We start from the raw sequence: 26,701 nt of genomic DNA on the forward strand, positions 1-26,701 counted from the left end.
TGATGTATGTGAAGATAGCGTCCGATTGATACCCAGCAACCCCAATTCGCGAACGCAGCATATGTCGGTTGGCAGCGCCTATTTATAGTCCGCGCCCCTCTTTTACCAAAAAACTGTCGCTTGTAGAGGCACGCAATCATCTAAAATCGGTTTAGATATGTATTATATATTATAGAAAAAAGTTTTATTCAAATTGTCCATGAATCTTCCATTGAGTTCCAGTTTTAGGTGGCCATGCAATCTCGACTTGGGGCAGCAACTACTACACTAAGGCTCACTTCATATAAAATTATTAAGGATAATGACCTTCTCTATTACCTCTTTAACATTTTCGCATCTAAAAAAAAGCTTATTTTACCTCAAATAAGCCAAACAGCTATAGGAGTAGCAAGAAGTTACGAAATTAATAAATTTCTTAACTAGAGAGCTAGTATAGAGAACTAGTTAAAAGAGCTAGTATACGGTCGATATTCATTCAGCGATAAATCGAGAACGCAGCATATGTCTTTCGCTAGCAACATATTTATAGTCCGCGCCCGCTGTTATTTAATCGATATAATGCATTCATAAGGAATGTTTAAAACTTTTTATCCAGATATTAACAATTACTATGTTGATACGGGAAATTAAACCACTTTAGCGGCTAAACCGGTTAATTAGAGATAATTCAGTTTGGCTAGTGTTTATGAAAGGGTTAAAAAAGGAATTCCACCTTAAAATTAAACAGCGGTTTACCGTTGCCAACTTAGGAATTAAAAATAAAGGTTGAGCTGATTAGTTAGTTTATTAGTTAAAAAGTTGTTTTTATTTCATAATTCTTTAACTTTTGCGACAATATAAGCACAATCACAACAAAATCAAAGAGGAAAAAAGCCGTCTCGGTTTTCAAATTTTTGTAAGTTGACAGCACTGAAAATTAATGTGAATTTGGATCTTCTCTCGTATACACGGAACCTTAATGCGTATTATGGTAAGATCAACCACATATTTAAAACGTTTTAAAATATTGATAATTAGTGACGCTAAAACCGCGTCTACATGGGTTTTATCTTAATTCGCAATTCGCATTAACGATTGAGTGTAAACATGGTAAATGAATCGATTAAATAACAGCGGGTGCGGACTAATAAATTGATCGCTAGCACCGGATGTAAGTTGCGTTCTTGACATTTCCTAACAACCGTTCATGTCAAACTTGTCATTGTATCATTTTGTCAAATTTGACAGTTTTACGAAAAGTTTGTTGACGGAAATCTTGTAACCACATTTACAATTTGCACTTTTAATTACAGGCCGCGACTGCCCTATATTTAAACCCGAAATGGCGACAGAAATCTTAAAATCGTTCAGTCATCTGCAATCGGAACTAGAAGAGGCGAGAAGCAGCCTTAAGGGGGTCGATGAAAACATTAAGAAACTCATCGGTAGAGACCCCAACGAAATAACACCCCGCCAGCCCATAAAACGGACCCTGGAAGAGCCCAAGACGCGACAATCGTTTTCCAAATTCACCCGTTATGAAAGCGATGATAGTCCGAAGCCTAGACGAAACCAAAGTTCACTGTCAGTGTTTAAAAGGTTGTCTGATAAAGTACCTGATGATCATGTAAGACTACCTTCAAAGGGGCTGATAAGCAAAGTTATTGCAGCCCCTAAAGAAGTGCCTAGTAGGCAGGCTGTGCTTGATAAGCAAAATAAAGATGTAAAGTTTAAGGAGAGGAATAGGAGAATGTTTGGTGCCTTGTTAGGTACTTTACAGAGGTTTCAGCAAGAGGAGACTAAGTTAAAGAAGAAGGTAGGTTTTTTTCAAAATTTCAGACCTAAAATAAGCTTTATGAAACAACATAAACCAACAACTAAACTCAATTTCAATATAAATTATTTTGTTGGAGACTGTTCTAAACTAATTTATATGGTTTTAGTAATAACTGATTTGCCCCAGACTAAACCAGATTACACTGTTAAAAGTGTATCTATCTGTCTTTGATTGATTATTACATGAATTTGTAATTTAGGAGTTTTTCAGTTATTATGTAAAGTTTTTATTAAGAAAATGCTATATTGCATTTAAGTCCATTAAAAGCAAACCCTTCTCAACTAGTTGGTGCTTCTTGTATTGTGTTAATTATTCAACTTTGGGAGGACAAACAACCCTATTGGTATATTTATCAATCATAGGTGGTCAATATTCATTAAACTAGAGCATATAGCATATCATATACGATTTTGTTTACACAGATTACAGTAATATTCATGTAAGAGTTTTGAAATTAATACTCAAATAACATTTTTATTACAATTTTTTTTGACACCAAAAAAGTAAATTATTTTAAAAATTAATCCAACAACCTTGTATACAAAATTTAGTTAGTTTTTATTTTAGGAAGATAAGAGGACCCAAATAGAAAAAAAAATTGAAGAACATGAAAAACAAGAAAAAGAAGAAATCAAAAAGGAGAGGCAAGAACTATTTTTAAACAGGAAAAAGAAGCAACAAGAAATCAGGATGATAGAACTGAAAATGCTCAGAATGAAAGAGTATACTGTATGGGAACAGACACAGAAACCTAGAATGAATTTTATTATTTCCAAAGCAAAACCCCATATACACTACCTTCCTAGGAGGATGTGTGATAAAAGCAATGAATTACTGGACAAATCTAAAAAGAATATTGAAGAGCAAATTGAAAAACGGAGGAAAGAGGTGTTTGAAGAACTGAGCCACATAGAGGAAAGGATGAAGAAGAACTTTGAGTTCAGAAATCACATTGAAAAGAAAGAGGGAGAAGAGGAGGAACAGGAAAAAACTGGCGATAAACATGATCGGCATCAAAGTGATAGTGAACTGGATGAAGATGGAGATGCATTAATAACTACACTATCACCAGAGCATAAGCCACAAATTGAGGAAAAAGTAGCAGAGGAAAATCAAGAAACATCTAATAATCAGGAGGAAGAAAATAAAACTTTAAATCCTCAGGAGGCTTTTACAGAAGAAGATTCACAAAAAAATGAGACTCAGTTAGATGAACAAGTTGATCCAGAAATTAATCATGAACTATCTAATAAAGTTGAGGAGCCAGTGGTGACTATAAAAGCAGAGGTGAACACTGATAACTGTCAAAACAGTGATACCACTTACACAGCTGTCACTGAGGGTGATCAGAATACTTCTGTAGTGGAGAACAATGAAAGTATGTGACGTATGGAGTATAGACACATAAACACTTGGGTTTCTAGGTTTAACCATTGAATGTTTTTTATGGTGTGTAAATGAATGTTTTCTTTTGTGATGTCTGGAAAATGATCCTATAATATTGTTTTAGGAAGCTTTTGCTAAGAATAGCAGATTGTTTTACAATTAGAAATAAATTTTCTAGCCTTGTAAATACATGCTCTTAAAAAGTTTCAATTGAAAGTTAGAAGTTATTTTTAATAATAAGATGCAAATGATAATTATGAATTCAAAGAATATTAAAACCCACTTTCTTAAATACCTAAAACTGTTTTTTAGTGACCTATGATAATTTTTTGATTGAATATTGTAGGTGTTCATGATATTACTAATCAAGCAGCAATAGATCTATCAATGTTATGGATGTTAATATCAATGTAATAGGGTTTTTTGGGCAAGAAAACTTAGTGTACATTATTTGTCATGTTTCCACCTGTACTTACAGGGTTATTCCATGAGTATTAGAAAAAAACATTAAGAGAAAGTTGACCCTTCCTGGCAAAAAAGATTCTGATTTCAAAAATATAGTATGTAAACATTTAATCACACCATTTTAGAGTAATTTAAGCTTTAGCTTTTTAAACACTATTTTTTGAATATTGTTGGTATTTTACATTATAATTACTTTTTTCCTTATATGCCTTTTATTTGAATTAAGGATTTATTATAGTGGGTTATCAACGGCTTAGTCATGGATTGCATAAACGTCATTGTAAGATTTTTAACGTTTATATGTTTTGAAAAAAGACAAACTTGAAATAGTTTGTGTTTTTTTATTCCAACAAAAATATGACCAAATTAATTAGTTACTTATTTTGGTGGGTATTACATCACTAGCACAGTAAATATCAATAAAGAAGACAACATATGCTTAACAGATGAAAAGTAATTATACAAGCCAGTAAACTGAAAAAACTAAATACTTTAGGAAAACAGCATATAACACTTAACAGTATACAAAAATTGAATTGACTCAAAAGCAGCCGAGATTTCAAGCTCACAACTTCAAAGTATATGCTACAGGCAAGAGAGAATTTAATGGAGAGTTTATACAGGGTGTCCCGTTGAACTTGTGAAACCTTTTAACTGGGGTTAGGTATTCCTATGGGCTATCGAATATGTCATTATATGACCTTAGTGAAATGTTTACAGTTTTCGAGTTATAAGAGAATTTTAAAGTTTTTCAAAGATTCTGACCAAATTTTTTCAAAAAATCTAAACTACGCCAGTGACAATATCTGTCTAACTTTAATAACTTTACAATATTGTCCAATCATAAAATGCCTTATGAGTAATCACTTTTTCAAAGTTCTTCTTTATTGTGGAAATAATACAGAGAGGTCCCAGGATTATTGCTTTTTCACTTAATTACTATTTGTTTTGCTCTTATACTGTAAGAGAAATAATGAATGTTTTATCGTGGCCATCGGTTTAAAAACTTCCCAATTTCATAATGGTGAAAAAATATGCTTATCTCATAAAAAAGTCATGCTTTTTGCTATACTACGAAACATTCTTTTAGAAACAGTTAATAATACGGAAAACTAAAAACTATATTTGCATTAAAAATCACATCTATTTTTTAATGCCTAAAAAACAAGAAGGATTTTTTGTGTAAGACATTTGTCTCTATATAGGTTATAGGTTTCTGTGTTTATCAAGCAAAAATGTAAGACCTCATTACAAATCAAACCTGCCAACATCCGACTACCTCTGGAATTCAAACAAATTATTTGTTCGAGAAAACAATTAAATTCAAACTTGTCCAGTTTCTTTTCAATATCCTACCTAACTTTAATTTTCCTTTTATTGAAACTGAAAAGAACGAAAAAACCTATTTATTGAATAAAAAGACCTAATTTAAACCAATGATTCGGTAGTCAATTCTACTATCGTTCTGTACCTTGGTAGAAAAAGGGCCAATGTCCAAATTTCCTATATTTGAGTTATAGGCATAGGAAGTTAGTTTATTAATGACTTAACATTATTGAAAAGGCCAAAGTCCAAAATACTTGTGTTTTAGCAAAATAAACAAAATACACAAAGGCCTATGTCCAATTCTAGTTAAAAGAAAAAAGGCCAATCTCTGGACTTAGGCCTTTTTAATATATTAGAAGAATAAATTAAATGGCCAAAGTGGTCCAATATTGACATTGGCCCTTTTGTATTATTTTATTTAGGAGATTGGCCTTAAGATTTTAATGCGTACCTAGTTTTTATAACCTCAAATTTTTAGTGTAATTTATTATATTATTAGTAAACTGTGTTCTGTGTTTGAATAACGTTAAATTATCAAAATGAGCAAAAGGACCCTGGAAATTTTGCAGAGATGACTGAGAAAAAACGTGTAAGGAATGAAAAAAGTTGGATGGAAAATGAAAGAAGGGATCGCAAAGGAAAAGAATATAAGACAAAAAAAGGAATCCTACAAAGGGCAAAAGAGCTAAAGGAGCCATGCGAATGTATACTAAAATGTTGGCAGAAAATGTGAAGATGTCCAAATGCAGAATCTATTTAGAGATTTCTACAATTTATTAAGGCATGGTCAAGATCAGTTTATAGCAGAAACTATTAAGGAATGTGCAAAATTTAGAGAACGACAAAGAAAATCAGCTGATAAGCAAATTAAACCTAGTCGAAGAAACTTTTCAAGAAAGTACTTTCTCATAAATGAAGATCACAAGAATTTGGAGGTTTGTCAGAAAATGTACCTAAATACTTTTGATTTGACCCTTAAAAAAGTGAGAGTAATTGTCGAAAAAAAAAGATTAAATGATTTAAATATTTGCTCTTCAGACGGTCGGGGAAAACATCAAAATCATAATAAAGTTACCGAGGAAAAAAGAGATTTTATTAAATCACATATTAATAGTTTTCCTACATACAGCAGTCATTACTCTAGAGAGAGGACATCAAAAAAATATTTAAGTCCCGATCTTTCAATTGCCCAAATGTATCGACTTTACATTCAGTATTGCGAGGAACAAAACATAAGCTCCGAAAAAGAGTCACTTTACAGACAGATTTTTAATGAAGAATTCAACTTATCATTTCATGCCCCTGCGAACGACACTTGCTTTAAATGTGACAGTTTAAATGTAAAGTTAAAGACATTTGATGGTAAAAATCTTACAGAAGAAGAAGAAACAACTAAAATTGAAATGTTGGAACAAAGAAACGCTCACTTAAACCTCTCTGAAATGGCTTACAAACTTAAGTCACTAGATAAAGAAAACAGCAAGAAAGACATCAAATTTGTTGTTGCATCGTTCGACCTACAAAAGTGCTTACCTACACCATATTTGCGTAATGGCGTTTCTTTTTATAAAAGACAACTCTGGACTTATAATTTAACTGTTCATCAGACTTCAACTGCCGGCAATTTGGGAATTTGCTTTTTATGGGATGAGACAATTGCTGCTCGTGGAGGTCAAGAAATTGCTTCATGCATCCGAAAATACATCTTGTCATTACCAAAGGAAACGGAAGTTTTAAATCTTTATAGTGATTCATGTTCGGGGCAAAACAGAAATATTTTTATGTGTACTATGATGAGCTATATCTTGAAAGAATGTCAAGATCTAGGACATAATTTGCAAGAAATCAACCACAAATTTATGGAGCCTGGTCATACTCATATGAAGGTCGACAAAATCCATGCAGCAATCGAAATATGCAAGAAAAAAACGACTGCTGAAATAGAAGTCCCCCATGACTGGACTAATTTTATAAGAACTGTGCGCCGAAATCCACCCCTACAAGTTAAGGAAATGTTACAAAAAGACTTCCTAAATTTTAACAGCTTTTGACGGAAAAATTGGTTCATAGAAAAAAAAAATAAGATTGCTGAAGTTGTTCCGTGGATGCGGATTAAATGGATGAAGTTCTCCGTTGAACACCAGTTTCAGATTTTTTACAAAACGAGCTTTAACGATAGTAAAGAGTTTAAGGTTGTTGACCTGAGAAGAGGTTCTGTACGAAACCGGCCTACGATTCTGGATACTGATGTGCCTAAACCTATAAATCAAGAACCTTTACCATTGGCAGATCTTAAAATCAAAGATTTGTTGCCTTACATTAGCGATTATAACAAACCATTTTATGAGAACTTATAAAGAACTTCCGACTTAAATGTTGAAGATATAAAAGACCCTGAGCATGAAGAAAATAACTAACTTTCTCTGTTATTTTAGCGTAGGTATCATAGGCAGTAAAGATTTATGGCCACAAAAAATTAATTTTCTAATGCTAAAAAATACGAATTTCGTGTACAAATAAAGATTATTTTCGTAATTGCGATTATTTTATTGTAGCAAAAAGGCCGATGTCCATTAGCTTTTTAATACCGCCTTGGCCAATGTCCGCGCTTAGGGGCCAATGTCCATTTTTTTTGAAATTTAGAAGACTAACAATACATTTTCAAAAAGAATCCCTCCTTAAGATTTAAAATCCCAAAAATAAGTAAAGTAGGAAAAAAGGGTCACAATTTATAAAAATATAAAGTCAATCCATCTCATTAACCCTGTTTTTCTCAAAACAGCTGAAATGGACATTGGCCTTTATTCTACCAAAGTACAGCGTTATCAAGGTACAACTTTCCGCAATCAGAATAGCGAAGAGAAACGTTGCATATCCTCCCTACCTGATTGCTTCTGCACTTTTTTTACGATTATATTATATTGTCATCCTCAGAGTTTTTAAACCTATTGCACAATTTACATATTGGTTGTGTCAGATAAATTTCGATTTTCTAGACAGTAATAATGCTAGCGACGTATCAACTGACAACATTCAAATAATTGAACATATCGAAACAGACAAACTACATTCTTTTAAAAACATACACGTGTATTTTATTCTTAAACAAAATCCTGATAAAAATAATCACAGTCTTAGTAATATGTACAAATCTTTAAAAAAATGTCTATAAACGTAATTTATTTCTGTTTAAGAAGCTTTAGCGGCAGTTAGAACTTTTCTAGACAGTCTCATGAGGCCTGAAACTGGATCTCTTCCAAAATATTTCACTTGCAGCTCCTGACCGACTTCTAGACCCAAAGCTGACGGATGACCCACCTAAAATGGTGCAATAATATAAATTTAACATTTAATTAATTGTATCAAGAGTTGTACCTTTCTTGTGTCCAATTGTGAATTATGTAACAAAGCAGGGGGCATGCCTGCATATAAAGTCACCATAACCCCAATATCTCTAATTTCCACAATAGTCGCTTTATAAATGTCCCCAAATTGTAATTCTGGAACTCGTTCAGTGGCTAAATTTTTTTCTATAATTTCTTTGGCTTCGTCCATGGCGCTCTGATTGGGTGCGAAGATTTGGAAAGTCGTGTCTTCCAGTTGAGATACCTAAAAATTAAATAAAGTATTACAAATTAAAAAGAAATTATATGAAAACAATTATATCATTGATAGTTCAATCCAATCCAGTCTGTTACAAATTGGGGGGTAAAAGATACAAAAAAAATTGATTAAGCTCTAGTTTTAATTTGTAAAGCCAATTTTAATTTTTACATTCAGGATCCTTTATAATTGATTGGGCTGTGGTCTATTTGAAAGAAATCGGGATATTAGACTTATTAAAATATATTGTAATGCCTACTTAGTTCATAGGGCTATACAGAATGTAAATTTTTGGCTTTTGTCTTATAAAATAATAATAATATATCACAGAGGATTTATTCAACGTCTTTTAATTGCAAAGTCGTCATCAATGGTTATGGAATTAATATAAAAAAAATAGTTTATTGATTTATAATCAATCAGTTTCTGCCAGATACTTATCTACTGATAGGTAATATAAAATAATCAATATTAATAAAGGATAAAAAAAATAAGCCAGACCTTATAAAACTTGGCACGAAACACATTCGTTAGATTGTTTTAAGAACCAAAAATATAGTTGATTCGTATCCAAGAAAATACTAAAAAAATCAGAATTTATGAATAAGTTGTTTTAATCTAACAACATCAAATGTTATAGGTCTCAGTGGGCATACTATATTATTGAGAAAAAAATTACTTTTTTGTAGCTTTATGTTTTTTAGAATAATACACTAAAAGTTTTTGACCTAGGTTTATAGTAAACCCATAATACATACATATAGCCTATACAGGGTGTCCTGTAATTAATTGGACATAGGTTAATGATGTAGGATACCTGACATGAAAATAAACCGTTTGAGCTCAATATCGCTTAGCAAAATGTTATTGATTTTCGTTCTACAGAGTGTTTTTTAACTAATTTTTTACCAAACATTTATTAAAATATTTTGGAATCCACTGGACAGATTAACCTTGCGTACTCTTATTATTTGGGATGAGGAACACGAATATGATATCTATTTAGCCATTGCCACATACAACAACATTGAGTGATTAAAAAGGTCATGACTTTTTTTACCTACCTGTACGCACATTTGCGAGTGAAAATAATAAAACAGCATTTAATTTCAGTCAAAAAAGGTATACTTCTTTGATCTCCAAAAAGGAGACCTGAGTTTTCGAAATAAACGCATTTTTGTATTAGGTTGCGTATGAACAAATTATTATCGGAGTTTTACAAAGTAGGCTTTGCCTAGGATGAACACATCATAACTACGACCTGTCAAGGTGAAGTATTAATAAGTAAGTCTTTAATTTGGCTAAAGCTCGTGTGTTCTTGTTGTGTTATTTTCGCTTAAAAATGCCGCGTCACAATGATTTTTCTAATGCTCAGATGCGGGATATGGTATGTGTATATGGTCAAGAAAATTTTCGTAGTCGAAGAGCAGCGCAGCGTTATTTAGATCTGTATCCGGATAGAAGGCAGCCAAATCATCAAACATTTAAAGCGTTGTACGATAGATTAGGCGAAACGGGCTCATTTCGTTCAAAAAACGTAAATCCGGGAAGATCAAGGATAATTGGAGCAGATATGGAAGATGAAATTTTGGTTCGTGTCATCGAAAATCCTGAAACCAGCACAAGACGTATTGAGGTAGCCACTGGTGTAAGGAAATCTTCGGTGTCCAAAATTATACGCCAAGAAAAACTGTATCCGTATCATTTCACTCCAGTTCAAAATTTTCTTCCTCAAGACTCCAATTCAGTCAATTTTTAAGAGAGCGCCAATTGAATGATCCATTTTTTTGTAATAAAATTTTATTTACAGATGAAGCCACGTTCACAAGGGGAGGTGTTTTTAATTGGCGTAACAATCATATCTATTCGATGGAAAATCCTCATGTTTTCCAAGAAGACCATTTTCAACATGAGTTTTCAATAAATATTTGGTGTGGTATCTTTGGGGATTGTATTGTGGGACCGTTTGAATTGCCAGCTAAGCTTAATGGAGAACGTTATCTAAATTTCTTGAGGAATGATCTACCCATCCTTCTAGAAGATGTGCCCCTAAATTTAAGACGTGATATGCACGATGGTGCACCGGCACATTATTCACTGCAAGTCAGAAATTACTTGGACGAAATGTATCCTCATAAATGGATTGGTAGAGGTAGTGAACATCCGTGGTCTGCGCGTAGTCCCGATCTTAATCCCTTAAATTTTTATTTCTGGGGCTACTTGAAATCACTTGTGTATAAAAATAAAATAAATAACCGTCAGGAATTGTGACAAAAGATTGTGGAAGGAGTCAATACCATCAGAGCCCAAGAAGAATCATTGTTTGGAGTCAGGCAAAATTTAAATAAAAGAATTAGACAATGTGTCTTAGTGGATGGTGAACATTGAACAATTATTATAATCAACAGCCTTTCCTAATTTTATCGTTGTTAATTAAATTTTAGATTAAGTGTTCATACGCAACCTAATAAAAAAATGCGTTTATTTCGAAAACGGTCTACTTTTTAGAGATCAAAGAAGTATACCTTTTTTGACTTGAATTAAATGCTGTTTTATTATTTTTACTCGCAAATGTACGTACAGGGAGGTCAAAAAAGTTATGACCTTTTTAATCACTCAATGTTGTTGTATGTGGCAATGGCAAAATATATATCATATTCGTGTTCCTCATCCCAAATAACAAGAGTACGCCAAATTTTAGGATAATCTGTCCAGTGGATTCCAAAATATTTCAATAAATGTTTGGTAAAAAATTAGTTTTAACACCCGGTAGAACGAAAACCAATAACATTTTGCTAAGCGATATTGAGCTCAAACGGTTTATTTTCTTGTCAGGTATCCTACATTAACCTATGTCCAATTAATTAACATGTAGACAAACTTTAACCATCGAATCCTTGGTCAATTTGAAGACGAAATGTTCATATGAACATGGGTCTGTAACACTTTCTTTTAGTGTAAAAAATTACTAAAAAAAGTGATCATATTGTTCTAAAGAATTGTAAAAGAATAGAACGTATTTTATTTCAAAAGTAAAAGACACACAACTTAACACTAACAACAGACACAGACTCATCAAACTCACTCACTGAATAAGAGTTTTTTGATATTGGCTTGTATTGTACTGCCTGTACCACTCTATCTTCTTAATTTTTTAGGGTAATGCATTGTATATTTTAACACACATATAACACAGACTTCATCGAGATGTTCATACTTGTAGGCAAAACTTTGTACAAGTAAAGAGAGTATATAGACATAATTCCTAATTTTTTAAACAAAGTTCGTATAATTATTTTTTGAATTACAAATATTCTTTATATTGTCTCTACATGAGATCCTCAAAACATTATGCCATAGGCTATAGGTGAACGTACATATGCATAATAAAACTGGATTATTGATTGCCTATTGACAATGTTTTTTTTAAGCTTATAAGTATTTCATTACCATCGCTTTGTCAATCTAAATTTTTTGTGTAAAGTTTATTTATTTATTTAACGGTATCCACCAATTTTACAAAAATAAAATAACACAAAAGATACTAATAATAATACAACTTAAGCTAGATAATAGTAAGACATAAATCAATCAAAGTTACAAATTAATTTAAAAAAACCTGTTAAAGTAACGAGTGACTAATTAATTAATTAATTTAAGAGAACTCCTAAAACTGCTAAAAGAAACGTGCAAGTCAAGACTATATCTATCGAAAGAACGTTGCATTCTAGTTATAGGATTATGCTGTCCATAAGAACTACTATCAAAATCTACATAGAAAGAGTTTTTTCAGTCTAGTCCATTTTTGCGCCCGAAATGCAGCCTATTTAAAAGATAATCACAATCAGTCATGCCAGATATTAATTTAAAAATAAAACACAAGTCTGAATTATTACGCCTTAACTCAAGTAAGTCCAAAGAGAGAACTGACATGACCGACTTGTAATCAGTATGACCATTAGCTAATGGAACCTTAAGTTTAAAAGAACAATTTCTTAAGAATTTATTTTGGACTTTCTCAATATGCGATTTATAAAATGGAGACCATACGGGACTAGCATACTCCAAACCAAAACGGACTAACGAACAGTACAGAACTTTATAGACAGAGCATGAGAAGTCTTGACTGAATCTAGTTTATTTCTTACAAATAATCCTATATCATCAACAAAGATTGTAAAAAGCAACGGACCCACATGTGACCCCTGAGGAACGCCAGATGGCACAGAAAAGCTGCTAGATAAGAAGTTATTAAGTCGTATACATTGCGATCTACCCAGTAGATAATCCCTTAGCCAACAAATAACATTTGATCCAAAACCCAAAGCTTGGAGCTTTGCCAGTAGAAGCGCATGATTAACTCTGTCGAGCGCCTTCGAAAAATCCGTATAAATAGCATCAACTTGTGAACCCTTACCAAAAGCATTAAACAAATAATCTTCATAACATATTACGTTAGTAATAGTGGAACGACCTTTTTGAAAACCATGTTGACTGTTAATAATAAGGCCTTTACACTGCCATGACAATGGGCTTGGAAAATTTAAAAAAAAATATATATATTTTCCCAAAAATAAATACAACATAAGTTTATAAGAACAAGGACGTTTATTTCAAGTTGTTAGGGTAAGTATTTGCAAAGTTATAAGGCTGCTAGTCTGGGGTTTTTTATACCTCCTGAGATTCCGTCCCAATTACGCGCTACGTCATAGACGCCGACGCGACGCGACGGTATATTATAGAGCGTTCGCTAGCCAGCCAGCCACAGCCTAGTGCCCAGGCGTTATTTTGATAAAGCAGCGTGCGCGGTCGACATGCTAGCGTCGGTCGTTGCGTCCACTTGGGCGCCTGTGACGTATCATCCCGGCCGCGCTGGTACAAGGAAAAAATTAAACATGGCGTATTTATTCGAACTTTGAAAATTAATTGTGAAGTAACTATAAATGCTAGAGAACTGAAATAAATTGCTAAATTTAAGTTAGAGCCTGCTCTTTTTTGCTAAAAAATAATCGAATTGTCGTTTCCAAGCTCATTGTTTGGTTACAAGTGCATCCAAAAGTTTAGGCAAGGTTGACTGTAATCACTAGTATTACCAGACTTAAATATCGGCGTAATATACGAATTCTTCCAAAAAAAAGGAAATACTCCCGACTTTAAAGACAGATTGAATAAAGTGCAAATAGGCTTCGACAGAGTACATACACATTCACGAAGTAGCAAGCTGGGTATGCCATCCGGTCCCGCAGAAGTGTTGCTCTGTAAGCCAAGAATCTCGTCAAAAACCTCAACTAAAGATAACTCTACAAATTTGACATCGAATTGATCCACAAGCCCTGTCATGTAATATTCAGGTATTTGAAATGCTTTATCAGAATATACGTTTGACAAATATTTGGCAAATAAATTAACAGTATTACCACCCTCATCACTAGTTTCATCATTAAAAAACACATGTTTAGGAATAATATTTGACTTTTTAACATTGCTTACATGTTTCCAGAATAACCTAGGATTTAACAATAGATTATTATCGGTACGAGAAATATAATCGCGGTAACACTGACCGCTCAACACACCGCATGACTGCCGAAGCCCAGAGAAAACCAAGTGGTCATCACTTTGCAATTGAGACTCCTTAAACTTCTTATGAGCAATCCTCTTACGTAAAACTAAGCTTCTTAACTCTCTTGAAAATCATACAGGAAAGCTACCAGTATTATAGGACTTAATAGGCACAAAATAGCTGATTCCTTTATACAAAAGGTCATAAGACTTATTTAGGGAAATATTTATATCAGAAGTGTTGTTAATAAAGGACCAGTCGATAGATGCAAGAAAATTATTTAACGAGACAAACCCAGCATTTTTGAAGTCAAAAAACTTTACTGAATATTTCAGAGACCTTGACATATATGGTACTGAAAAGACACATTCATACGGAGTGTTTCGAGAGCCAGTCACCGGCAATAAAAAATCATCCGCCAATCCAGAAAACCCATTAATATTAGAAAAACAAAGATCAAGAAATGTGCCTTCCGGATTTGGTAGCTGAAACATTTCTTTACCATCTAAGTAATTAAATACCCGTCCAAGCAGTGAAGCTGGTGCGACATTCGAACACCCATCCGACAAGGTAACTTTAAGATTTTGATTTTCATTAAACCAAATGCAGCCAGGTAGGTTAAAGTCTCCTGCAATACTAAATAAGCAATTCGGATGGGCCTCAAAGATCTCCAGTACTGTATCACACAAAGTACTGTAGTGACCCATATCAGATTTTGGCGGCAGGTGTAAACCACACCAAAAACAATATTCTTAAGATTAAGTTGTACAGAAACAAAAACTTGTTCTAACGATGAACAAGAGTGTTTAATTAATCGCGGTTTTAACACAGCGAGTAAAACACCCCCACCATTCTACTTAGCACTTGTTAGGGCACTTCTATCACATCTAAATACTTCATATGCCGTAAACTCCAATTCAGATGACAAAATGTCCCGAAACAACCATGTTTCAGCCAACGAAATTCCATCATAACTGCATGCGGATATTGTTTGCTTCAAATGCTTCAGCTCAGACCTCGTACCCCCAGCGTTAAAATAATACATTACCAAGGAATCACTTAATCGTTTTTTGGACCTCGTACAATTCTCTTAGAGATTGATGGAACCCCATTGGTAAATTTAACTATCACATCTTCACCTTTTTCCTTTCTTTCTGCCAATTCTCCATAAACTTCTCGGATTTCATCACGCTGTAATTTGGTGAAATCCATTTTAATTACTATATTGCTACCACCTAATTTCTTTTTCTCTCTCAAACATTTTTGTACAATCTCGGTATTATTAAAGCACACTTTTATAGACCTATTATTGGCTCCACGACGTCCAATTCTACAGACCTTAAAGGGCTTAATATGATCTATTCCCAACTTATTGGACAGAACATCAAGTACGAACTCCTTATCATGACTAATTCTATTATTCATATCATCAGAATTACTTTCCTGAACATTAAACATCATAATATTATTTTTGCGCTCATTTCTATCATTTATCTCAGAAATTATAATGGAGTTACTATTCTTAATCTTATCATTTGTTGGTTGAGCAGGGTCGTTTTTAAATGTTTGAAGTTTCTGTAATTCGTCCACGAGTTTATTAATTGTTGATTGCTGAGAAACAATAAGTTTATGCAATTCAATAATGCCGTTCATCAGATCACCAATGGAAGCATTTCTCTTAGACAAAATCTCAGGTAATGATATTACATCGCCCATTCCTACATTTTCCTGAACAGTCTTTATAGAACTAGAGCTTTCATTATCATTATGAACACCAATACTTGACAACCGTCTGTTGTTAACTGTACAACAAGAACTACCACTCATGACTCTTCCTCTTTTTCAAAGTCACATACATTTTATCAAATTCGGTTTTGGAAAGATTAGAGCAGCCTTTGTGAAACCAGGAACGACACAAGCTGCATTCAACGGAAATTGCTCCTGATTTAATTACTTTATCGCAACTGCTATACAGTTCCATGACAAGAAACTCAACACCAATAAAAACACAACGACAATAAATTAACGAAAGTCCTTACTTTGCTACTTCGTTGACTCAATGCACAAACCAGCATTAGACAAACACATCAAAAGTCCATACTTTGAACTGTTGTTGTTAATTATATATTTACACCTGACCATAGGAATTTAGTGTAAAATATACAAAACATGTGATAAATAACTACAATTGGCAATGCGGACAGGTGACTCGTTAGTTTTGCTAGATCAATCAGAGCAGCAGGCAAAATGAGAGGAACCAAAAACTGTTACGATCGTATAATAATATCACCGAAAATACACTTATAAGTACAAAGCACCTTCAACAATGAACTTCTAATTAATTAGCCGAAAAACTATCATTTTGTCAAGCATTTTGCAACAAACATAAACACGACTATTCGCTAGGCTGCCGCGACGTGTTAGTCCCAAAAACTTAGTTTCGTCCGATTCATATACAATGATACTTTCAGAGCCTGCCTTTTGTTTTGAAAATTGATAACATTTAATAAAATGACAAAGGCTGCATGTTTCGCTCGACTAGAGCACCACCAAACCATAACATACACAAAAAACCTAACATATAAATAAACAAAGCTTACAAAGTACATGTAGGGTACATTGTAAGCTTTGTTTATTTATATGTTAGGTGTTTTTTTGTCAATCAATGAACGTAGGTAATAAAGTGTCATATTATAAATACTTCCAATGGTCTTTAAATTTTAAGTCAAAAGTGTCAAAACAAGGTCACTCACTTGAACTCCAGTTTCGGCAAACAACTTTTTTAAATTAATTCCTCCTACACCTAAAAATTTATGTCTTTTATGCGGTTCAACTTCCAATTTTTCCACTACCGGCCAATTGTCTTTCTTCGCTTTTCTCGGCTGGGGTATGCATTCGTGCATAATTTGTAAGATTTGCCGGTGTGCATGTTTTGCCTTTTCTAACGCTTCCATTACTATTCTCAGTGGTAGACCGGGAATTTTTATGTCTGCTTGTAAAGCTGTTACACCTGCTTTACTACCAGCCACTGAAATGGAAACAATAGAAAAAAATAATTAAATTATGATATCTTTAATTTTAGGTTAAGAAACTATATTTTTTAAAAAATCATACCTTTAAAGTCCATATCTCCTAAATAATCCTCAATCCCCAACAAATCAGTCAGCAGTCGAAAATCCTCAACATTACAATTTTTCTCATCGTATTTAGTGATTAAACCGATGGCAACTCCAGCCGCGGGTGAACTGACCGGCACTCCTGCATCCATCAGTGCCAAACTCCCCCCACATACACTGGCCATCGAACTGGAACCTTAAAAATTCCGTAAACCCTCGATTTAACGTGATATTTAAACACTTACCATTAGATTCCAGTACCTCCGACGTGAGCCTTATGGTAAAAGGAAAGTCACTGGGTATGGTAGGGAAAAGTCCCTTTTCTGCCAAAGCGCCATGTCCCATTTCCCTCCTTCCAATTGGTCCAATTCGACCAGTTTCTTTAGTAGCGAATGGGGGGAATTCATAGTGGAGGAAGAAGTTCTTTTCTTTAACCCCACTAGTCACTATACTTAACGGGTCTAGTTTCATGGCACTCTCGTGTGAATCCAAAGTAACTGTGCATAAAACTTGAGTCTGGCCTCGGGTAAACACCGCCGAGCCATGCAGAGGTTTATAAAGATCCACTTGACAGCTGATGTTTCTCAACTCGTCGTGTTGCCTACCATCACACCTCTGCTCTTTTTCAAATATTAAATTTCTGAATATTTGCTTCACCAATTTATTATAGCCCTCACTTACTAAATTTGAGTCACTATCTGGGAATGAAAATCGGATTTTTTCCAAGACATTTCCTCTGACCTCATTCAGGGCATTGTCTCTGGCAATCTTATCTAGGGTGTAATTTTGAAAAATTTCTTTTATTCTCATTTCCGATAAAGATCGCAGGGCTTCATTGACTTCTTCGCTAAGGGTAAGGATCGGGTCTATGGCCCTTTTGGGTTTGCCATGCTCCTTTCGAAGGGTTTCTATTTCACTTATGATGTGTTGAGTCTCTTTTGTGCCTTGTTTTATTACTCTCTGCAGCTCGTGGATTGGTATTGAGTCAGCATTGCCTAAGAAAAAATAAAGACTAAAAGTGTAATAGTTATTTATTAAGAGTTAGACTTTATTTGGACTAATAGGAAGCAATGGCTTTTGTTTTGAAATTGTAACTAAACAAGGAAAATAATCACATTTAAGATATCGTATATATAAACGGCAAAAACGCAAATGTGCAAAATCGTAGTTTTGCAGAAAATGCCTTTGAAGTTTTGCAAAGTCGTCAAAAATTCACATTGTGCTTTTCTTGTTTGATATTAGACAATTAAATTTTTCTAATAGAGGTTTAAATTATGTTTACATTAAATTTTGACATTTTTGTTTTTTTAGATGTTTACAGCACATTCGTTGTTTTGTCGTTGCAAAATTATTTAAAAAAATGTGTATTCGTGCGTATTAAAAAAAATGAAGTATGCAAAATATTCTTTATTTAACGAATTTAAATTACTACGTACTGACAAAATATCTTAAATATGAAACCAAAGGTAGTTTTTTTATAAAACAACGTAACTTAAAAACAAAAATAATAATAGTACTAAAAATTCAAAGTCTCAGCTCGCTTTTATGTTTTATTCCGAATCCATAACATCACTTTCTCCTTGATCCGGTGCTGGTAAATTATCGCGAACATCCTTACTTGTTTTTAAAGAGTTATAAAAACCGTGATGTATTTTGCGTATTGTATAATCCTTATTTAATATAATCCTATATTTGGCTACACTTATGGGTAGACTCTCTTGGTAGGCTCTGTGCAATAAACTTTGCTTCGGACGTCCACGATTTCTTATCGGCTTAGAACAATCTACATGTTTATACTCAAAAGTTGGTCCTGTAAGATATTTTTGAGGGCTCACCTTTCTCATAGTGAAGAGAGCATACATTTCTCCAGGGAATCTTACTAAAACAATAATAGTCTACAGAAAATGTTTTGAAATCTAAAAAGTCATCAAACATAAAATTCTTGACATTCTTGGCTGTGGAGATATGCGCGAGTCACGAATAACTTGCGCCCAACCGTCAGGTGTATAGACTTGAACGTGTTTCGTCTTCCTCTCGATTTTAGAGTGAATAGAGTCGCACTTCATTTCTGTGTGGCTAGTTTCGAAAGATTGATGATCCACTGTTAATAAAGTTGGGTGGTTAGCGCAAAGTTGGAGACACATAGCTGCAAAAATACTGTTCTTTTGTTGCCCTCCGCAGCTGTCAGACATCATTCGAACAGCTGACATCCCATTATGGGACATGATAACATCGTTAATACATGATGCTATCTCATTAGCTTCCCTCTTACCTTATGTTTCGTCCCAAACGTAACATCCTACATCCTGATTGGCCAAGTTGTAAATAGTTAGGTTGTACACCGCCAATTTTCCTAAGTAGAATATTTGTCCAGCAGAGCCTTTTTTGTGTAGTCAAAACGGCCTGAAGATCAAAATTAAGTGCTAAAATGTGGGGATTTTCTTTTGCTGTAGCTTTATCATCATCTCGAACCTTTCTAGCTGCTTCTTTTTTTTTCCAAATGCCTTTTAAATGTTGCTTCTTTTTCATTTTTGTCCTCTTCAGATATATTTTTTTGTGCAATACATGTCTTGCATTGATCTTTTTTAGGAACAAAGAAACTTAATTTATATTCCCTAAAAATAGACCGATATTTTTCTAGGGTAACAGTCTTTATATTTTTAGCTCTACAGGCATCTTTGTACATTTTATACATTACAGAAATGTTTAGAGAGGCATCCAAGTATCTTCGGTCGTTGCCCTTGAGGCAGTAGTGTGATTCTACGGACGGAAAGGACAAAATATGTTCTCTTATGAACGCTCAACCTCAGCAGATAATTTATGTGAAGGTGTATGCTTTCCACGCCTGTCTTTTTCCAAAACTCCTCTACTGGAATTGAACAGAGCTTCTCATTAGAGCATCAGTAACATTTAACGTTGCCATAAAAAATTCTCTACATACGATAAATTTTTTTCCATCGACTGTGAAAGAGTATACACAAATAAAGGCTTTTCGCGAGTCTTCCAAGTTTCGCGTGGTGCGTTTTTTCGGTTTCTGCTCTATATGTAGCCCCTAAGACTGCCTTTGATCGTCAGAAGTGCTTAAATTACGAAAATCTCGGTATATATTAAGGCGGTCCTGTTCGGTAACTAATGTTTACTGTTCACTAGCATTACTGGTAGTGGGCTGTGGCCAAGTATTTGAACTTAACTCTTGTAATACTTTTTCGTTAGAAGGTAAATGAACTGATTTGAACTCTGAATTAGATTCATGCTCCTGTTCCAGGTGTGAGCCCTTGAAGTCATTAGCTGAACCTGCTAACGAAAATAATAATATATTCCATGTAAATTTTTATTTGGTTGAATATTGCTTCTGTACCCTTTACAAAAAAATATTCTGTAAAGTGTACCGCGGAGCCAATATTTACCTACTTAAAAATTGTACAACAAAAAAAACACAAAATGTATAACAAAAAAAGGGTTTTTTATATTCTGCTCGGCGAAGCATCACCCGATATATAAGCTATACACCACTGAACATTAATTCCTCATTTAAACTTAATTATATAATCCTAATCTTTGTATATTTTGCCATATCAAAAATAAAAAAAATAATATAAACTTATTCTTAAGATATAGGCATACCAAAGTTTATTTATAATAAAGTAAATTCTTTTTAGAATATTTTTTTATATTCATAAAAATTATGAACATCATCTGTGAACAAACACTTAATACAACAAAACATAATAAAACGTGACAAAATAACATTTCTTTAAAGAAGATCTATTGAATGGCTAAATAATCAATTAATTACATAGCTATATCAACAAATTAAAAATGATATTAAAAATATAATCTGAAATATAAAAGTATAACTTACCATGTAATTCACGGCCAAGCTGCATAATTTTTTTTGCTCGAGAACTCATTTTTATGTAACTAAATATAGCACTTTATTAATATAGTTAAGTCTCTTATTCATACAAATAATTAATAGCACGAAATTGATACATTCGCGAATGTAAATTGATATGTTCTTAAATACCTTCAATGGTAAAAGCACGAAACTGGCACATTCGTAAATATAAACTTATAATGTGGAAATATTTTCAATGGCAAAAACACGAATATGGCACATTCGTTGTTTAAAGCTTTGGAACAAAACTAAGAGCTCCACTCTCGCGGAATGGTTATTTAACTTTGGTGGGAGTATGACGTCACAGTCACATTCGTGCTTTTGTCATTAGAAACTTTAGAGTTTGTTGATATGGTTAGTGCAGACAGGCGAAAATCTGTAAATTTGCACATTCGCGGTTTTGCCATTGGAACGACGATATGGCATTTGATTAAAAAAATTATACCTTTAACACAAATTCAAAACTCGATGTTAATTAAAAGTATTAATAACCACTTTTGTTCAACTTCTGAAAATGTGACGTTTACAGACTACCTAAATTCTATTTCAATGAGAAACATACGAGTGAGTGAGACTTAAAATTAATAATTAAATATAGAAATAATGTGCCATACATAGTAAATTCTACCTCAAACAATGTTAGAAACAATAGAAAAAACGTAAATTAGCCCCATTGCAAGTATTTTGCTATAATGTTGGTGGCCTAAGAACTAAAATTAATGAATTAAAGTTGTTTTATGCTCGCACTATGATATTTTGATATTTGTTGAAAGTTGGCTCTCTGATGACTACTCCGATGCTGAACTGTCTGTAAAGTCATTTAGTCTGTTCAGATGTGATCGTTCACCTTCTTCTAGCAGCAAAAGTCGCGGAGGAGGAATTTTGATATATATCAGGGATGTTATTGATTCAAGGAAGCTTACGTTGGTGTATGATTCAGTCGAACAATTATATATATTATGTAGAATTGGTAGTATTAGCTTTATAATTGGGGGAGTTTATATTCCCCCAAATTCTGCAATTAACTTATATGAAAGTCACTGCCATACTGTTGACATTTTCAGGCAAGAATATTCAAGCTGTGATTTTTATATTTTTGGTGATTTTAATGTACCTGATTCAAGTTGGGGGAATGACGACAATGGTGTGGTGGTGACTTGTCCTTTAAACTCGGGCGGGTCTAGTTTTAGGTCAGCATTATGCTTGTTTGAGTTTTTATCAGAATATTACAATTCGAAATGATAGGCTTGTTTATTTAGATCTAATTTTTTCAAGCAAGCAAACTCTTGCTGTAATGGAAGCAGTTGATTGTCTTTTTGAGGGGTCATTAAATCACAAAGGGTATAATTTTGAAATTGATTTTAGTTGTGAAACTCAGTCGAATTTAAACTATGTAGAGTTTTATTATGATTTTAAAATGGGTGATTATATTGGTATTAATAATTACTTATGTGGAATTAATTGGGACTTGGTTTTAAGCTCAGCAGACATTAATATAGCAGTCTCACATTTTTATCATATACTGGATATGGCTATAGCACTTTTTGTTCCCCTAAAGAGATACAAAACTTCAAAGTTTCCTAGTTGGTTTTCAGCTGAATTAAGATATTTAGTTAGGCAAAAGAAAATTGCACACAAATGCTACAGGGTCAGTCATAATGTGGCAGATTATATTACTTTTTCAAACATTAGGGCTAGATGTAAAACTTTGACTGATATTTGTTATGATAATTATATTTCAAACTTAGACCAACTACTCTACACTAACCCTAAAAGTTTTTGGTAGAACATAAACAATATCAATTAATAAACTTCCTAATTTAATGTATTATAATGATAATGAGTTCGTTAGCTGTGAACAGATAGCTGAAGGTTTTGCCCAGTTTTTTTCAACAGTCTATAGTCCTATTAATAATATAAACAATAATGGTGCTTTTATCAATCAGCAAGCAAAGTTAAATATGACCATTCCTAATCCCACCCTTTCCATTGGGTTGATTTTTGATAAAATTACCAAGTTGCCACCCAAAGTTAGTTCAGGACCCGATGGCATTCTGAATTATTTTCTAATAAAGTGTGTATGTACTATTTCATACCCTCTTTTTATAATTTTTAAAAGATCTTTAGATTCTGCAATTTTTCCAACCTTGTGGAAACATAGTTTTGTAATGCCAATTTTTAAATCTGGCGACAATAGCAAAATCGAGAATTACAGAAGTGTTTGTATACAATCAGCCATTCCGAAGCTCCTGGACAGTCTTATCTATGATCAATTATATTTTTATTGTAAAGAGTTGTTACTTAGCGAACAACATGGATTTATTTCTGGAAAGTCTGCTGTGACTTATTTGTTAGTGTTTCAGCAGAATCTGTTGAATGCCTTGGAGAGGGGATGTCAGCTGGATGTAATCTACACCGACTTCTCCAAGGCGTTCGACAGAGTTGACCATAGTATTTTGGCAAAAAAATTGGATATTTTTGGATTTTCTAATCTTATGGTGAATTGGTTTGTAAATTCCCTGTCAGGGAGGACCCAGCAGGCACGAATAGGTAATGCAAGATCAAGCTATATTAATGTCACTTCAGGTGTTCCACAAGATGGGCACTATTCACCTTTGCTATTTAATATTTTTGTGAATGATATTGGTGCCTGTTTTGAGAACAGTGACTTCCTTTTATTTGCTGATGATTTGAAGTTTTTTAGAGAGATTTTATCAATACTTGATCAGATTTTGTTGCAAAGTGATTTGGATAGATTGAATGAGTGGTGTGTTAACAACAATTTGTTTTTGAATGTAAGCAAATGCAATTATATAAGTTTTCTCAAGCGTACTAAAAAGGTTGTCACTTCATATAACATTCAAGGAAGTACACTTCAATATTGCAGCATAGTTAAAGATCTTGGTATCTCGTTTGATGTTCATTTAAACTTTAATGCACACATAAACAATATTGTTCTCAAATCCTCTAAGAATGTGGGTTTTGTACTAAGGAACTGTAAAGAATTTTCTATAGAGACCTGTAAGAGGTTATACATGTCATTGGTTGTTTCATTGCTGGAATATGGCTCAGTGATATGGTCGCCCTTTTACATGAATAATTGCTTGTCCTTGGAAAGAGTTCAGAACAAATTTATTAGGTTTTGTCTCTATAAACTTCGAATAAGAATTCCGGATGATCATGTTTATGATATTGTTTTAGAAATGCTTGATATGAAGACATTGAGACAAAGACGGATATATTCAGATTTAATTTTTTTGTATAAATTATTGAATGGTCAGATAATTTGTCCAGAACTTCTGATGACAATACAATTTAATATTCCATCTAGGAATTTAAGGCAGTATCGTATCTTTTCATTACCATTTCATAGCGCCAATTATGCATTACATGCTCCTATTGAAAGAACTCTAAGAATTGTCAATACTAGGGAGGTTGAAATTTTGGGCATTTCCTTATCTAGATTTAAGAGTCAAATAAGAGAAATTGTTTAATTTTTTTTTTTTTTTTAGTGCAATACTGAATATTATACTTTAGTAGGGTATGTTTTTAGTATTTTTAGAATTCTGTTATATTGATTTAAGTTATAAAACTATTTTCTGTATTTTACATTTATAAGTTTATTTTATTTTACTGTTAAGTATGGTTAGGTTCAATTGATTTTGTATTTAATTTACTGTTGTAATGGAGTTGATCCCGTAAAAAAAAAAAAATAAATAAAAAAAAAAAAAAAAGTACAGATGCTTGTGCTTTGGTCACAAAATGTATTGATATTTCTTTGACCAGTAGTAAAGTACTTTTTGAATTGAATTTAATTGAAATATGCTTCTGTAGAGTAGTCTTCGATTAGACTTTACCATACTGTAATTAATTTTTTCTGTTAAAATATGAATATTGAATATTTAATCAAGGCTATATTTATTTATTTATAAGATTACTTACACACTTACCTTCAAGCATAACCACCAAATTCCTTTTAGTGGCAGATATGATTAAATTTAATTTAGATTCATGTAGTTCCTTTCTAGTTGGATTTATTAAGACCTCATTATCAATCATTCCAACCCTAACAGCACCTATAGGGCCATTCCATGGAATGTCACTTAAAGCTAAAGCTGCTGATGCTGTATTTATTGCTATAATATCTGGATTATTTATACCATCTATTGCCAACATGTTACATACCACCTAAAAAACATATATTTATATATCTAATATTGAGTATACCAATAAAAATGCATACTTGAGTGTCATAATAATAATTATCTGGAAACAGGGGGCGTAAACTCCTATCAATTAACCTGGAGGTTAAAATTTCTTTTTCCGATGGTCCTAATTCTCTCCTAAAGAAATTGGTGGGTATCCTACCTGCCGCTGCACTTTTCTGCCTATAATCAACCACCAGAGGTAAGAAACTGCTTGGACTTGGTTTTGCTTTTGAAACTACTGTCACCATGGTAGAGGTGTCGCCAATGGTACCCACTGCACATCCATCAGCTAATTTTGCGTATTGGCCAGTGGAAATTGTTAAATTACGACTAAAAATTAGTCAAAAATGGTAAAATTGTCGTTTCCTTCACATAACCTAACATGGAAATTCTTACCCATTTGAAAACGCTACGGTGGCTTGAGGATTCTTGGCTGCCTCGCTAATTGCTGTAGAATGATTTCGTTTGTGTCTTGTAATAAGCCGAAATAACTTTAGGCGAATGGTTTCTTTTAAAAAATGCATTTTACTAAATTAGTTTTTCTGGGAAAAATTAAGAAAACCCTAACCTACAAAATTTTAAATCTATGTTTCTTTCTCTCTCTCTCTCCTTTCAAGATTGGGCTTTGCAACGGGGCATTTTACCCAGATATATTTATCTGTCACAATTTTGGCATGACTCTTTCTCATCATCTTTAGGTCATTTCCTTTTGTACGTTTAGTGCATTGGGAGGCCTATTTTGAAATTTATTTTTATTAAAATTTAAATCTGAGAGATTTTCCAAAATTGTATGTCAACATCCTGTATTGCTAAAATCACAGTATGAAAACTCTGTTACTGTGAATGTGATAATAGCAATAAGTATTTACATTTGACAATGACGGATGATCATAGTCTTAAATTTAAACAAATTAAAAAAGAAATTTTCTCTGATATCTATCAGGGAAAGTTCTATCAATATTTGAATTTGCCGAACATTCATGGGATATTTTTTTTAGAAATAGCATAGATTAGGTAATAATTGAGTGAGTCAAATTGACAAAAACAAATTATAATTAAAGCTACTTTTAAAATATCTTTGCTACTTCTGTACTTTGGTAGAATAAAGGCCAATGTCCATTTCAGCTGTTTTGAGAAAAACAGGGTTAATAAGATGAATTGACTTTATATTTTTATAAACTGTGACCCTTTTTTCCTACTTTACTTATTTTTGGGATTTTAAATCTTAAGAAGGGATTCTTTTTGAAAATGTATTGTTAGTCTTCTAAATTGCAAAAAATGGACATTGGCCCCAAGAATCGAAAAACAGTGCGGACATTG

At 33.1% G+C, this 26,701-nt stretch overlaps 2 protein-coding genes across 2 annotated transcripts; one reads left to right on the forward strand and one right to left on the reverse strand.

The window, feature by feature from the left end:
• The first annotated feature begins 1,208 nt into the window (after window positions 1-1,208).
• Window positions 1,209-3,869, forward strand: LOC126739822 (pinin). The gene is made up of 2 exons (XM_050445644.1): window positions 1,209-1,795; window positions 2,384-3,869. Exons 1-2 carry the CDS (start codon window positions 1,322-1,324, stop codon window positions 3,200-3,202), a joined length of 1,293 nt encoding a protein of 430 aa, XP_050301601.1. The 5' UTR covers window positions 1,209-1,321; the 3' UTR covers window positions 3,203-3,869.
• Window positions 3,870-8,062: 4,193 nt separating this feature from the next.
• LOC126739365 (polyribonucleotide nucleotidyltransferase 1, mitochondrial) lies at window positions 8,063-25,968 on the reverse strand. Its single transcript, XM_050445013.1, has 8 exons — window positions 25,778-25,968; window positions 25,417-25,711; window positions 25,124-25,361; window positions 17,521-18,270; window positions 17,274-17,471; window positions 16,913-17,187; window positions 8,369-8,602; window positions 8,063-8,311 (listed from the first exon to the last, which is right to left on the reverse strand). The coding sequence occupies exons 1-8, from the start codon at window positions 25,903-25,905 to the stop codon at window positions 8,183-8,185; spliced, it is 2,247 nt and encodes a 748-aa protein (XP_050300970.1). The 5' UTR covers window positions 25,906-25,968; the 3' UTR covers window positions 8,063-8,182.
• Window positions 25,969-26,701: the final 733 nt, after the last annotated feature.

The sequence above is a fragment of the Anthonomus grandis genome, chromosome 8 (genome assembly GCF_022605725.1).
Source record: "Anthonomus grandis grandis chromosome 8, icAntGran1.3, whole genome shotgun sequence".
NCBI classification, from domain to species: Eukaryota; Metazoa; Arthropoda; class Insecta; order Coleoptera; family Curculionidae; genus Anthonomus; species Anthonomus grandis.